Genomic DNA, 12,499 nt, shown 5'->3' with positions numbered 1-12,499 from the left:
CGGTTAAGCGTCTGCCTTCAGCTCAGGTCATGATCCCAAGTCCTGGGATCTAGCCCCGGGAGCTCTCTGCTCAGCAGGGAGCCTGCTTCTCTCTCTCCCTCTGCCTGCCACTCCCCCTGCTTGTGCTCTCTTTCTGTCAAATAAATAAATAAAATCTTAAAAAAAAATTTTTTTTTTAATTCAGTTCCTCAGTTGCACTAACAACACTTACGGCTGGTAGCTATCTTACTGGACAGTGCAGATACACATCACTGCAGAAAGTTAGACCAAGTAGCACTGCAATGGCCAGTAAGGTAGTAACTGCATGAAACAGTAAACACTCAAAAACCAGTGTGGGATGTAGACAAACTCATAGACTCATCCATTAATTTATGAGGCAACTTACAACAAAACATCTTCCAGAATAATAAATCTAATTATATATTCTGCAGCTGTGTACTCTCTGACATATTGTTATATGCTTCCATCTCCACATATCAAAAATGAGAAACTAATGTGGTATTTACTTCTACCTCACTGAGGCAATATGGTGATTCATGTTCTGATAACCTGAAGGAGGTGACAAACTCACAAGACTCATCAAACCAGGCAAACAAAGACTGACAATGGAGGATAAAATCTTGCTTTTAGAGGCTATAAAAGTTCTCCCTTCAGATCTGTTGTAGAAATGCCACTTTGCACTAAAACAAACTGGGATGACAAACAACCTTGTCCAGCTTTATACTGAGCTGGTTCTCTTGGGCTTCATTAAAAAACTTAAAATGTAAATATACAGTTGCCAGCAGGAATAATAAACAAAAGACAACAATTCCTACTGTATCAAACACTTCATGAGTAATGTTATTCTTCATGAAGGAAATTAAAAATAGGTGCTGTTAACAAAGCTAAACAGCAGATGAGATCAAGGAATGTGGCTGGGTCAGCATTTCAACTGCTCATCTGCACACTCATCCATTCTCTGCATTCTCCGTCCCACCACTCATGGAAAGATAAATTCATTCCACAATTCTGTTTTCTCAATATGGTTTCCAAGAAATAGATTAATGCACTCATCATATTCAAACTAGATTTTCTTTAAAGATTGTATTCATTCATTTGAGAGAGAGAGAACACAAGCAGAGGGGCAGAGAGAGAGGAAGAAGCAGACTCCCCGCTGAGCAAGGAGGGGAGCCCAACCCGTGGCTTGATCCCAGGACCCTGAGATCATGACCTGAGCCGGAAAGCAGACATTTAACCAACTGAGCCACCCATGTGCCCCCAAACTAGGTTTAAGGATACAAAAAAAAGCAGGGAGGAAAGGAATATTTTTGTACTATCTTTCAGAAGTGGGGTTTATCACAAAATATCTTGTGTCTTTTTCCATGTCAGAACATACAAACTAATTTCATTCTTTAACAAATACAGAGAAATTTCAGTGAATGGACATCCTATAATTTATCTGAACTCCTATTGATGAACATTAGCATCACTTCCAAATTTTCACTATTATCAGTAATGTTGTAAGTGAATAGCCTAGTACACAAATCTTTAAAAGCTTTTAGGTTTCTCTAGAAATTCCTATAAATAAAACAAACTGCTGGGTCAAGTATTCACATGCAAAATTCTGGCAGTTATCTTTAAATTTCCTCAGAATCATTTCATATAATTTACAACCCCACCAACAGTTGAGTAACAGAACCTGTTTTATCTCACTCTCTCCAAACTGCACACTTCTTTTTAGTCTTTGCTAAACTGATCGGCCTCCCACCCCTTCCTCCCAAAGATCATAATCCATTCACTTACTTTTCTTTATTTCACTATCAGAAATGTTGAACGCCTTTTCCTATCTTGTTGGCTACTTACTTTTCTTTTGTTGTTCCCCTATGTCTTTTGTTCATTTTCCTATAGCTTTTTTAAGAATTATTAGGGAAATTAGCCATTTTTCTTTCCAACATCTTGAAATTATTTTTTCTCACTTTGCTTTCTAACGTGTTTCTGCTCTACAGAACTTTCCAAACTTTTATGCAGATACATTGAGCAATTCTTGTCATCAAATGGCTCTAATTTTGTATTGTTTCCTGAAAGGAATCTGCCAGTGAACCTGTACCAGGCACTGGGGCTTTTACAACACTGTATTTTCTCTCCCAATTTAAAAATGCCTTGTATTTACCAAAATCCTACGTACTTAGAGTTGTTTTTTTTTCCCTAAAAAAGTACTTCCTTAAATGGACCTTGTTTCCTAAATTCTCCCATACTTTGCAACTATGATTTTTTGTTCCCCATTAAAAAAAGTACTCCCTTGGGCGCACCTGGGTGGCTCAGTTGGTTAAGCGTTTGCCTTCGGCTCAGGTCATGATCCCAGGGTCCTGGGATCGAGCCCCACATCAGGCTCCCTGCTCAACTGGGAGTCTGCTTCTCCCTCTCCTCCTGCCTGCCATTCCTCCTGCCTGTGCTCTCTCTCGCTCTGTCAAATAAATAAAATCTCAAAAAAAAAAAAGTACTCCCTTCAACTAACTTTTAAACGGTCTCCCTGCAGTGGAGACTGATGAAAACAGGGGCCCTGGTCCCATAGTGCTGGGGTGGTACCAGCGTCTGCACACAGCCCAGCTCAGGGCATCAGGCCTGTCTGGGCTGACCTGGGGATGGGTTAGAGCCGGCTCTGCAAATGGAAGGAAGGCAATGACAGGCAAAGGGAATTCTGCTGTTTCACAAGGCAAAGAGCTCAGTTGTCCTGCATGAAAGCATTTCAGCACAGCAGGTAGCATAACAGGGTTAGGGGTGTGCTGCTGATGAGGCATCAGTTAGGACTGTGAGCCAAGTCTCTCCACACTGTTCCAGGGCCACAATCACAGGCAACTGAGTGGATCTACCCACAGGTCAGACTATTCATACAAATCTGCTCCATACCGCCAGAAAGACAGCACCAGGCTGTGTACTCTATCAGGGATCCATATTATTAATTCTGCTACTAATTCTAGGTGATAATTAACATCCTCATAACACCCACAACTTGAGAATTTAATATGTCCTAAGCATGTCCTTTCCTAAAATAACTCTAATCCTTCCATCTGCCTGCCCAGTCCTTGCCCTCATCCTAGGAATATAAGTTTACACTGTGCCTAAGAATACAGCAACAGAAAAGTCTAAGAGTTCTAGAAACACTAATGAATTTTCAGAAAGGCAAAAAAAATAATAATAACCTTTCAAATGTGGAGGTGAGAGCCTTAAAAATATTAAGCCCTTTGAATCAGTTATTGCAGTTCAAAGAAATAGATCAGAGATGAGGAAGATTTGTATCTGAAGGCACCAATCATGAAATCAGTCATAATAGCAAAAATTGGAAACAATGTTCAATAGAACAATTTATCAAATGATACTATATTGCCATGCAGGACATTATAATATTTTTGAAGACATGAACATGTGTTTATGAGATGCTGGGTTAAAAAAAAAGGTGCAATACACTATATACATATGGTATGATTCCAATGAAAAAATCTATAAGCGCACACACACATATGCAGAGCAACAAGGCTGGAAGGAAATACAACAAATTATTAACAGAGCTGTGAGAATATGGGTAAAATTCTCCTTCTTTAGGTGTTTCTGTATTTTAGAAGTTTTCTACAATAATGGTATGTACATCTAGAGTCAGAAAAAAAAAGATCCCAATCAATCAAAATTTCTCATGCTTCTCCTCAGAGGATCAAATACACCATCATAATCGCTTAAAAGTACCTAAATTCATAGGTATCCTGAGACAGATTATAGTCCTTGGGTTCCTTAAATCTAAAAGGGGGAATGAGCACTAACAGTTTTTAGGTCTGTGGTGGAGATTTCCCCATCTCTGATTTGGGCACAGGTTTGTTAGAAGAACTAATGATAATTTCTGGCTCTAGAAATAAGGCAGTGGGGTTTCCCAGGCAAAAGTGAGAGCACAGATCTCTCTCTTATATAAGCAGAGATGGTTACAGAACTAAATATTTCTTCAATTAAGATACTAACATGGTAAGAATTCCTAGTCATTAAATTTTTCTTCCTTAAATTCTTTAGGTATACAACGGTATGATGTTTATGGACAAATGCAATATAGGGAAAAAAAATGATCCTTATCAAGATGGTTCTTTTATCTTATGTTAGAATACTTAGAATATGAGAAAATATGGTAAAAATATACTCTACTGGCAGGAATGAAGGTTAAGTCATTAAAAGAAAATAGAAACAAAGCACTGCTTAGTTTCCTCACTTATAAAACAGGAATAAGGCTTATCCTACTTGGTTACAAGGATTAAATAAGATAAATGCGAACATAAGATAACAGGCAATTTTGCACGTAATATATCCTAGTTTCCCTTTTTCTTCATTGCAATGAGTGATTTTGTACTTAATCTTACTAATGCATTAAATTGAACTCCATATATAAAAATAAAGTTCAGATCTGGAAGTGAGTTTAAGAATTAGCATAGCCCAGGAGTAAGTTACAAATACTCTGAATTTCCTCATGTTAAAAATAGGTTAATATGGGCGCCTGGGTGGCTCAGATGGTTAAGCGTCTGCCTTTGGCTCAGGTCATGATCCCAGGGTCCTGGGATTGAGTCCCACATCGGGCTCCCTGCTCCTTGGGAGCCTGCTTCTCCCTCTGCCTCTCTCTCTCCCTCTCTCTGTCTCTCATGAATAAATAAATAAAATCTTAAAAAAAAAATAGGTTAATATCTCATGGGTTTGTGGAAGGGAACAAATAAGATAAAAAATGTGAAAGCCTTTTATACATTCTAAAAGTATAATGATAAGAGTAGCCATAGATACTGACTGAAAACAGAAGCTGTATTTTCTTAGCAGACATGCAAAAGTGGTATAAATACAATTATTAAGCTGCATGGGATGGGAGCTGAGTTTCTTCCTGAAGGACACAAACAGAAGAAAGGTTGAGAAACTCGTCTAAAGATGGGGAATCTAGCCACCTGTGGAGCTTTTGTTCTGCTGAGTAGGGCATTCAAATGTAGGTTTGGAACTGAATTCTCAAGACAGTAGATTCTTAACAGGCTACAGTGACTGACAACCAAAAAGATCTGGAGAACAGAAATATCTAAAGAATAATTTTGGGGGGGGGGGTGCCTGGGTGGCTCAGTCGGTTCAGTGTCCGACTCTTGATCTCAGCTCAGGTTATGATTTCACAGTGGTGAGAACCAACCTGGGGTCTGGCTCTGTACTCAGAGGTGAGTCAGCTTGAAATTCTCACCCCCTCTCCCTCTGAGCACACGATCTCTAAAATAAATAAATCTAGGGGCGCCTGGGTGGCTCAGTCATTAAGCGTCTGCCTTCGGCTCGGGTCATGATCCCAGGGTCCTGGGATCGAGCCCCGCATCGGGCTCCCTGCTCCACAGGAAGCCTGCTTCTCCCTCTCCCACTCCCCCTGCTTGTGTTCCCTCTCTCGCTGTGTCTCTGTCAAATAAATAAATAAAATCTTTAAAAAATAAAAATAAAAAATAAAAAAATAAATCTTTTTAAAAAATAAGAATAATTTTTTGGATACTGGGTGTGTCTTCCCCTTGAAATCTTCAGGAACATCTAAAATTTTCTGCTTGTCCTGTATCCCACCACTCAATTTATTTAGCACCTGTATTTGTTTCCTGGTAGAAGTGTAACATATATTCTTAAAACTCATCAGTGAAGATAATGCTGCATCGTTCCTGAAAACCTACTTATAAAAGCAATATTCATATGCTTATAAATGTCTTTCTTTTCTGACCCACAAGTTAAAATAAATGGTTCCTAAACCAGCAGGCAGATTTTCTGGGGTGCTATAGTCTCCGGTTATCCTCAGATTATGTTCCCCATCTCATTCCTATACCTATCATAAACTGGTAACCAATTTCTTTCCAGTCTTGAGTGGAAAGATAAGTTTAACTTGTCAGTTATTATCGGGTAACAGTATTATTTCTGGTGTTAAATAAATGTAAATCCAGAAAACTATGTTCCTGTAAAAAGCCCTGTAATTTAAAAAATGTTAACCAAAATCCAAATAAGACTGTGTTGAGAGGACTGCCTAATATCATTCCTCTTCATCTCTTAAAGAAGTACACAAGTTAAAAGCCAGATGAAAATCAGAGAAAAAAGTGGGTATTGTTTTAGGATTGCAGCCAAGGTGGGAAGTGAGGACAGGACAGTGCTGATGAAGATACCAAGATTATAAATCTTCCCACAGAAAAACAACAAAATATTCATTTAGATATTTTTCAATCAATCTATCTGCCAAACTCATTTAGTCCACAAAATTATATGAAGACCCATGTTCCCTTCTTAGGAGTCAAAGGAACTAATTGTTATGAGGTAGATTGTTCACTGATACCTAATTTTCTTTGAATTGCCCAACTATTAAAACCTTTACATTCAGCTAGTCTATTAATGAAACCTGAAAAAATAAATTTACAAGAACTTTGATATATGTTATCACATTCAAGATCCATGTAGGCACAGCTAATTTGGCTAATTTACCAAAGAGAAATCAGAGGTTAAACAAGGGTTTTTACTGAGGGTTGCTGGAGTGGAGGGGGGTGGTGGGGATGGGGTGGCTGGGTGATGGGACACTGGGGAAGGTAAGTGTTGTGGTGAGCGCTGTGTATTGTGTAAGATGATGAATCACAGACCTGTACCCTTGAAGTAATACATTATATGTTAATAGTAAAAATAATAAATAAAAATAAAACACGGGTTTTTAAACTGTGCTGTGTCCGTATTTTATTTCCGACTGTTTTCCTGAAGTTAGTGAGGGGCTTTTCATAAAGCACAAGGAAAAAGAGTCTGAAGGCAGCAAAGCAGAGAATACAAAATTTTTCATAAATACTGAAGACAGTAGAATATCTCACAATCAAGCTATGACCAGCACAATTTAAGGCTTATTAGTATTAAGTGTAATTCCTTGAGAGCAAGAGACCTTTCTCCTCTGTAACTTGCCAGGGTATTTTTATGCAGATAGCTGTACCCACTGAGAGCTCATTAAAAATGATTTGACTATTAGGACAGTGGTCCTGGGTCTTAAGAGATTCTTACATCCTACTAGATATTGGGCACTGTTCTGGGGAACAAAGGAAAAAAAACAAAACATGCCACTTATTAAGGAATGCACAGTTGGGAAAAGGGAAAGATGGGGAATGAAGTGAAGCAGGCTGGGCAGACCACCGTGGCAGTCCTGTCATCCCTGAACCCTAAAGTTTCTTTTTTTATCTCTAAAAATTTTGAACAGTTCTGGTATTTGCTCTTCATTTTTCCGCTTGGTCGGAAAAAGAAATCCATGATTACACACCCATCTTCTGAAAATTCACTTTAATGTTCAGATGTAGCAAAAAATTTCAACCTCAGTTTCTCCGGTGGTATTAGCTTTGCCCTTCTTTCAACAAAACCCCTCCCCCGTACCACCCGCTGCTGCCACTCCACACCGGTGACCGACCGACCGAACAAACCCAGAATTCATGCTTTCATGCAACCACATTCTGGATGCAGGTATCTTCTTTGAATAAGTAACATTACATATCATGCTCAGTACCATGAAAGAACTGAGCATTGCTACAGAAAACGATGGCATGGCGGAGGGGAGATTAAGTGGGAACATACACCTTAGCGAAGGTCAGGGAAGGCCTCGCTGAGAAAGTGACATTTAAGTTGAGACTTGAAAGACAAAGTGGCAATTGGAAGGAAAAGTGTTCAGGCACAAGGAACAGCAAGGGAAAAGGCCCAGTGGTGGAAAAGTTTCATATGTTTGAGGATTTGATGGAAGGCTCCTGACTACGGAGAAGTATGAAGGAACATGGCATGAGTTTATTTTCTGAGTGCTTAATATACGCTAGACATCATGCTAAGTACTTCAATGCACGCTCTTATGTCATCACTACCAAACCTATGAAGTTAGATTCCCCCTCCCCATTTTCAAAAGGACATGAACAAGCATAGGAGAGCGTAAGAAACTTGTTCAAAATCAAATAGCAGGTGGTGGAGTATGGATTCAATTCAATGTAGTATGAATCCAAACTTACAGCCAAAGTTAGAAGATAAGCAGTAGACAAATCAAATGAAGCTTTATATAAAGCCACAGTAAGGAGCTTGAATTTTATTCTAAATGCAGTGGAAAGCCACTGAGAAGTTTAAACAAAACAGCGACATTATCTGATTTACATTTCTGTGGCTGCTGTGTGGAGGAGTTGTATGGTAAATGAAATGAAACCAATAAATAGTCGGGAGAGAAATGATGGTTGTCTGGACTAGAAGTAAACCAATTCAAGATCTATTTTGGAGCAAATCAAATTAGCTTTGCCAATCATTTGGAGACATGGAATAAGAAAAAAAGGGAAAGTCTAGAATAACTCCCAGGTTTCTGGCTTTAGTAACAAATAGATCACGATGGATAATCATGAAATGGTTTAGGATCAGACTAAGTTTAGGAAAAAGGGATAGTGTCATTCAATCATTCGATAAATCTTTATTAAGCTTCTAATATGTGAAGATAAAGCAGAGTACAAAACTGATAAAGTTTTGTCTTCACAGAGCTTCCACCACTGGAGTGGGGAGGGGGGCAGTTAGACAAATTGATATGTAAACCATAAGATAGTGCTAAGTGCTATGGAAGACAACAGAGCAGGTTAAATGGGAAAGGAGGTTACTATTTTAATTAAATGGTTAAAGAGAGCTTCTTTAACATCTGAGCAGAGGCCTAAAGAAAACAAGGGAAGCCGCCCTGAAGATTTCTGGGAGAAAAGAGTTCCTGGCAGTCTGAGTACGACTGCATTGGCCCTGAGGCAGGAGTGCTCTTCGTCTGTTTGAAGACTGGCAGGGAGGCCAGGGTGGTATAGCAGAGTAGGTAAGGGAAAAAAGAGATCACAGGGGAATAGACAATATGGAACTCTTGTCAAGGATTTCGCCTTTTTTACTTTGGGTAAAACAGGAAACCCTTGCAAGACTGAAGATCTGAAGAGTGGAGGAGCAGTGTTACTTCAGCTGCAAGATGGAAATTACACTATAAGGGAGCAAGGGTGGAAGCAGAGACTCAAGAAGCAATAATCCTCTGGTGGGTCAGACCAGGAAACAGAGAAAGGGTCAGATTTAGATAGGTTTTTTTTTTTTTAAGATTTTATTTATTCATTTGAGACAGAGAGAGAGCATGAGCAGGGGGAGAGGCAGAGGGAGAGGCAGAAGTAGGCTCCCCGCTAAGCCAGGAGCCCGATATGGGGCTCGACCCCAGGACCGTGGGATCATGACCTGAGTCAAAGGCAGACGCTTAACCATTTGAGCCGCCCAAGCGCCCCTAGACGGGTTTTAAAGAGCAAACAGGATTTCTTGATGGGATTAGATATGGTGGCATTAGGAGAAGAGTCAAGGAAGGATAGGCAGTTTTTCTGGACCTGTATCAAAGAAGAATGAGGTTACCGTTTACTGGGTTGGTTGGGATGAGCATGGGAGGAAAAGATTTATCATGGAAAACCATGAATTCAGTTTGCCATACTAAAATGGAGATACTTATTACAAATTTAGAAACACGTTGAGTAGGCAGCTGCTTACTGGATCTCAGAGAGGTCTGGGTTGGAGATACAAGTCTGACAGGCAGTCTTTAACACACAAACATTATTTAAATCATGGGAGTGGATCTGGGAAAAAGGAGACAGAGAAGAAGGGCCTGAACTGCACCCTTGATAAACTCCATCAGTTAAACATTGCCATCTCATGCCTAGTAGTGTTATAGTAAAACAACTGGTTCAATTTTGAAAGCTATCACTTATTGCACCAGCAATTTCTAAAGCCATCAAGTGCATCAATGAGACACAGTAATGAACTAAAAAGATATCCAAAAGAGAAACTCCATTTATGATCAGAGAAATAGTAGGAACTCAAAACGTTTCCAAATATAGAGATTGTACAACCCTGTGGTTAAGTGCATGATATATGATATACTCAGGCTGTCTGGATTTTAATTCCGGTCCCTCTGCTTATTATCTGTGTGACCAAGGCAAGGCACTTACTGTGCAGTTACCTCAACAGTAAGTTGGAGATAAAAACGTATTGGGTTGTTGTAAATGAATACCTGAACTTTCGCTCTCAGAAAAGTTACCTTACTGTCAATGACACTAAATCACTGAAACAAAAGTTGAGATCCTGCAGTTAATCACACTAATTTTTCAATTATCTTTTTAATTTTATTTATTTGTCAGAGAGAGAGTGTGTGTGTGAGTGCACAAGCACGGGGAGCGGCAGGCAGAAGGAGAAGCAGGCTCCCCGCTGAGCAAGGAGCCCGATGCGGGGCTCGATCCCAGCACCCTGGGATCACTACCTGAGCCGAAGGCAGACACTCAACCGACTGAGCCACCCAGGTCAGGTGTCCCTAATTTTTCAATTATCTTAACCAGAGACTAGTAGCTCTGTGTTTAGATTTCAAAACAAGGCCAAAACATGCTCCGAAATTCAATTCTCTTAACTACGGCCTTACTTACGCCTCCCAGTCTGGATTTTTAAATAAAGCCAAAACACATCGCCAAATGTCTTAATGTCCAAAATAATCTCCGGAGGCAGAGAGGGGAAAAGGGAGCAACTAGCTAGTCCTAGTTCACACATCAGAATAAACATGTCTCCTAACAAGGTCCAGCTGTGACATAGGGCACCATGGCCCGAATCCTCCTTAACCAGTTAGTTAGTTGATTCTCTCCTGGTCTCTCCTCTAGAGAATGAACGTGCTTTGGAAGACAACGCTTAAACCAAGCTTCTGAATGGAAGTCCAGCCAAGTGCCGAGAATCCAACTCTATGACAGCAATAGGGGAAGACTTATCCAGGGTCACCATCTATCTCTTACCTTTAGTACCCAGGAGCCCCGTGGGGTCAGACTCTTCTCGGGTGGGTTAGTGGAGAAACCGCGACCCTCCCTCTTCTGGTCCCCACCCCCGACCCCCGGGAGCAAAGCGCCGGCGCAAAGCTGCTACCCTCTCCATATTCCCCTCCTCTCGCGGAGCTCCGGGCCCCGGACCCGGGCCCCAGGCTCTAACCTCCATTCGCGGAGCGGTAGGAGACACCCGGGGAAGAAACAATACAGCCGCGGCGGCTGCCGTACCTCTCCCGGTCGCGGCCGTCGAAGTAGACGAAATCGCCGTTCTGGACGCACTTGGCGCAGGTCAGCCGCCGGCGGGTGGTGTTGCACAGCGGACACCGCTCGACCGCCACGTACAGCCCCTCCGCGTCGTCCACGGAGTCCACCAAGTCCCGGGCGAGCGGCCGCGGCCCGCAGCCAGGAGCCTCCGGCGCCCGGGATCCCTTCCCACTGGGAGACGCCATGATGGCCTGAGAGCAGAGGCAGTCACGTGGGATTTTGTTTTCAACCAGGTGCATCCTGGGCGAGGAGGAGGGGCCTGGGGAGGCGCCGAGAGGGCGGGCGGGGTCCGGCGAGCCTCTTGCCCAGCCTCTCCGTGCTCTTGGCCAGGCGGGCGGGCGGCGCTGTTGCTTTTCCTGCCTGCAGAGGGGCAGCCAGCCCGAAGCGTGGAGAATTAGGTTAGAGGGGCGAGTCAGCCAAAATGGCATCATTCTCTTGATCATGCCAGGGCTACAAGTTAACGCCTCAAGCTTGTGCAAGAAATAGTAATACGATGCCCTAGGGATTCTGGGAAAACGGATTGGGAACAAAATCAGGGAATTTCTTTAATTCGCTATGGGTGCTTTTAAATTTGCTGAAAAGTACAGCAAAGTCGGGTGAGGGGGCTGGGTCGTGGAGAAAGGTTGTATTTGGGCTCACCCACCTCCTTTATAGGTTTGTGTTTTGGGTCAAATTCCTAACCTCTCTGTGCTTGTGTTCTTATCTATTACATGGAGATACAGTACCGACCCAAGGTCGTGCAGGTGAACCATACCTTTAACAGGAATCTGATAGTACTTTACTGATAATAGCGAACAAGTGGAAACAATCGTGCTAAACGTGGAAATCAAAGTTATCTTTCTGAAAACTGAATTTTAAATTAATGTCCAACAGTCTTCTCTGGACCTTGCTCTGAGAAAGAATTTGAACTAGGCAGAATTTAACCTAACTCGATTACTCCAAATCACTTTCTGTGGAGGTAAATAGGGTGCGTGGGAGGATTAAGTCAGAGTAATTCGTGTTTGAAAATGCCTCCAAACTACAGAAGGAAAAAAGAAAAATGTGCCTATAAGTCAGTTTACCTAGACCAGTGATTCTCAAGGATTCTTTTGGTAGGCTGTCAACTGATCACTGCCTTGAATTCTCTAGCTGTGACTCCCAAGTTCCACACCCAAAGATTCACAACTACCTAGGAGGCATAAAGTGATGTAAGGTGGCCACCACAAACGTGGCATGTCCGAAACTGAACTCTCCCTCCTCACAAATCTGTTTCCTCATCTTGGTGCAAGACATAATCCCTAACCACTTGGGAACAAGAGCCATGAGTCATGTTAGTTAGTCCCATCCCCTCCCCCCCATAACCTGCACATCTCCATCAGATTCTGAGGATTCCACAAGGTCTCGCATCTGAACCCTTT

At 41.7% G+C, this 12,499-nt stretch overlaps 1 protein-coding gene across 1 annotated transcript in view; it reads right to left on the bottom strand.

Annotated features, from left to right (window-relative positions):
- Nucleotides 1-11,323, bottom strand: part of ATG14 (autophagy related 14) — a 36,901-nt gene extending 25,578 nt beyond the window's left edge. The window contains exon 1 of the mRNA XM_034992483.1: nucleotides 11,067-11,323. Coding sequence (XP_034848374.1) covers nucleotides 11,067-11,287 — 221 coding nt within the window. The 5' untranslated portion in view covers nucleotides 11,288-11,323. The remainder of the gene's footprint in view (nucleotides 1-11,066) is intronic.
- Between the last annotated feature and the right edge of the window lie 1,176 nt (nucleotides 11,324-12,499).

This window comes from Mirounga leonina, unplaced genomic scaffold, assembly GCF_011800145.1.
Source record: "Mirounga leonina isolate KUSES-001 unplaced genomic scaffold, KU_Mleo_1.0 Mir_82, whole genome shotgun sequence".
NCBI lineage: Eukaryota > Metazoa > Chordata > Mammalia > Carnivora > Phocidae > Mirounga > Mirounga leonina.
The sequence above is the reverse complement of the archived record's forward strand: the minus strand, read 5'-3'. Positions and strand labels throughout refer to the sequence as shown.